This window comes from Lagopus leucura, unplaced genomic scaffold (genome assembly GCF_019238085.1).
Source record: "Lagopus leucura isolate 7727_CA_CO unplaced genomic scaffold, USGS_WTPT01 60364-1_obj-0_obj, whole genome shotgun sequence".
Taxonomy (NCBI): Eukaryota; Metazoa; Chordata; class Aves; order Galliformes; family Phasianidae; genus Lagopus; species Lagopus leucura.
Window position 1 is genome coordinate 1 of NW_024967747.1, and position 3046 is coordinate 3046.

The 3046-nt window shown below is 64.0% G+C and overlaps 1 protein-coding gene across 1 annotated transcript; it reads left to right on the forward strand.

The window, feature by feature from the left end:
• Window positions 1-273: 273 nt before the first annotated feature.
• LOC122193290 (ATP synthase F(0) complex subunit C1, mitochondrial-like) lies at window positions 274-2186 on the forward strand. Its single transcript, XM_042894035.1, is given in 6 exon segments — window positions 274-316; window positions 319-349; window positions 1087-1159; window positions 1419-1496; window positions 1695-1855; window positions 1932-2186. Coding segments are annotated over 6 exon segments (501 nt in total). The 3' UTR covers window positions 2047-2186.
• Window positions 2187-3046: the final 860 nt, after the last annotated feature.

Here is a 3046-nt window from a genome sequence, read left to right on the forward strand (position 1 = left end):
ACACTCACACTCACACTCACACTCACACTCACACTGCATCCCCCCGCCCTCCCGGAACTCCGCTCGCTGTTCTCCGCTGAGCCGCCAGGGGGCGCTGCATCTCCGACCATTTGGCCCCGCCCCCATTTGGGCCAGACGACCATTTAGCCACGCCCCTTTCTGCCCCGCCTCCAGGCTCACCCCCTTCCTGCTCGTCCTCCAGCCCGGCAGGCGGCGCTGCTGGGCCGAAGGTGGCGCTCTGTGCGCAGGCCCCGCCTCCTTCCTTCCCGCTCTATGGTTTTTCCGGTGGCGCTTCCGGAAGCGCGTGCGCATTCGGAGCCCCGCGGTTTGCCCGCTGCCGGTGCGCCAGGTGAGAAGGTCCGGGGTTGCGGGTGGGCCCGAGGCGCTGGGGGAGAATCGTGCTTTATCGTGAGTGAGGGTGAGGGAGAGGGAACCCCCCCGTCCCGGGGTTGGAAACAGGGAGGGGGGAATCCCCCGAGGGGCTGCTTTGCGGTGAGGTCACCCCCACGTTGAGTTCTATGGGAACCTCGTCGCTATGAGGCTGGGGGTGATTCCCCCTCCCGGCCCCCACGTGCGCCTCCCCCCGTTTTGGGGTGACCTTTCCCCTTTGCTGTGCGTGTTGGGCTTCCCCCCCTCCCCCCATACGGTGCATTGAGAGGCTCTCCCTGGCCTCTCGTATTGCTTTGAGGGGAGCCCTTTGCACTGCACCTCAGGTTGAGCCCCCGTGCATCTTGGGGTCAGCTCCCCCTCACACTGCCATCACCCCCCTCACCCTAAACTTTGGGAGCCCCCATTGGGACCCTCACCCCCATCCCGTCCCTCTGAGCTTCCTCATGTCCCCTCCCCCTACTCTGCCTTCACCCCATCCCTATGACCTCCAACCCAGGCCCTCATCAGATCCGTGCCCCCCGCTCTGCCCCCCACCTTCTGACCACCCCTTAGGTAGCATTCAGCTGGCCTTGTCCCCTGGATGGCAGGGATACGTCCCACCCATGTGGCTCAGCCCTCCTGGTGTTGCCTCGTCCCCCTACCTGTCCCCAGGGCCACCTTCCCCCTCACTCTCCTGTGTCCATGTGTCTCTTCCAGCTGTGTCCCACACGTGTGTCCCTCTTCCCTCACCATGTACGCCTGTACAAAGTTCGTCACTGTTCCTGCGCTGGTGAGTGGTGACAGCTGGTGACAAAACATTGATGGGTGACAAAACATTGATGGGTGACAAAGCTTCAACCCCAACATCCCATCCTGTCCCTCCGTTATGGGGCTGGACAGGAATGACATGAAGTGGTGCTCTGGGTTCAGGTGGGAGAGAAATCTGGGGACACTTTTTGCATCTTTAAGGCCACAGACTGTGACTGGGGGTGGCTGGGGGGGCTGTGTTATGTCCCTCCCAGGAATGTGACAGCAGTCGTGCCTTGCAGGTGTGGAGGAGCCCGCGGGTGCTGTGCCAGCCTCTCTCTGCCTCCCTGCTCAGCATTCCCAATGCACGGATGGAGCAGGTAACATGGTGGGGGGACAAATAGAGATCAGGGGGATTCTGACTTGAGTGGACATGGGGAAGGAGCTTCACCCCGTGTCCTGGTTGGGGTCCTCAGGAGGTTGCAAGGGTATCAGTGGACAGAAATTAAGGTGTGAGGGAGGTGTATTGCAGCCGCCTCTCCCACTCAACCACTTGTCCCCACCGTCCCATCCCCCAGGTGCACCCAAGTGCCCGTAGGACCATTGTGACAAGTGTGGCCCGCAGGGACATCGACACCGCTGCCAAATTCATCGGTGCCGGTGCAGCCACTGTGGGGGTGGCCGGCTCTGGGGCCGGCATCGGCACCGTCTTTGGCAGCCTCATCATCGGCTATGCCAGGTGAGGAGGAGACAAGGGGGAGGGCAGGGGAAGGCACAGCAGTTGTGTCCCACTGACCGTGTCCCCTTTCCCCCAGGAACCCCTCGCTGAAGCAGCAGCTCTTCTCCTATGCCATCCTGGGCTTCGCCCTCTCTGAGGCCATGGGGCTCTTCTGCCTGATGGTGGCCTTCCTCATCCTGTTTGCCATGTGACAGAGCCATGGCAGTGACGCGGTGACGGTGACAGTGCCTGCAGCCCAGGCACAGCTGTGAATGTCTGGCGTGGGGAGAGGCGAGCCCCACTCCTTACCCTCGCCCCAACTGATTTGGGGAATAAATACGGTTGGATAATGGCTCTGTGTCCTCGTGCCTCCTTGGTGGTCCCAGGCCTTGTCACTTGGCTGGCCTGGGGAGAGCACAGCCCCACTGGGTGCTCTGGTGAGTGACGGTGTCCCCAGACTTGTGCTGAGTCCTCTTATCTCCAGGGCTCTCAGCTGTGTCTTCAAGAGGCTGGAGGCATCAGTGATCGTGCTGGGGACAGCCAGGAGCCCGCAGGGCATCGGTCCAGGTTGAGTCAGCTCCATGTTTGCCTCCCAGGGACATCCCCACGGGGACACTGAGCAGCACCTGGGGTCAGGACCTGGGTGCAACCTGTCACTGGGCTGGGGGAGTCATGGCCACGTCCCCAGTTCTCCTAGGGTTCTCCTGCACCTCCTCAACCCTTCCTGCAGACCCCAGCGTGACCCAATTCTCTGCGCTGTTCTGTCGCGACATCTCCGTGTCGCCGTTCCCGCAGCGGGCGGAAGAACGCCGCGAGGGGAAGGGCGTGGCCAAAACCCCCGCCCATGTGTAAACCACGCCCCTTTACAGCGAAGCTCCGCCTACCCAGTTCCGCCATTGGTGCCCGCGGCGGCGTCTCCTCCCCTCAGGTCTCGCGAGATCTCGATGCGCAGGGCGGGCGGGGGTTTGGGGGGGGGGGGGGGCCGGGCCCGGCTGAGGGGAGGCGGGAGCCCGAGCGCGAGACGCAGCCAGCGCGAGGCCCCGGCAGCGGCGGCAGCGGCCCTCCCTGAGGTACGCGGCGGTTCCGGTGCTCGGTGAGGCCTCCCCGGTGACGCTGGGGCAGCCCCGGAGGGAACGAAGGGCGGTGGGGAGCGCCGGCCCCTCCCCCCACAACTCTCCCCGAGTTTTCCTCAGGCGGCCGCTCTGCCCCCCT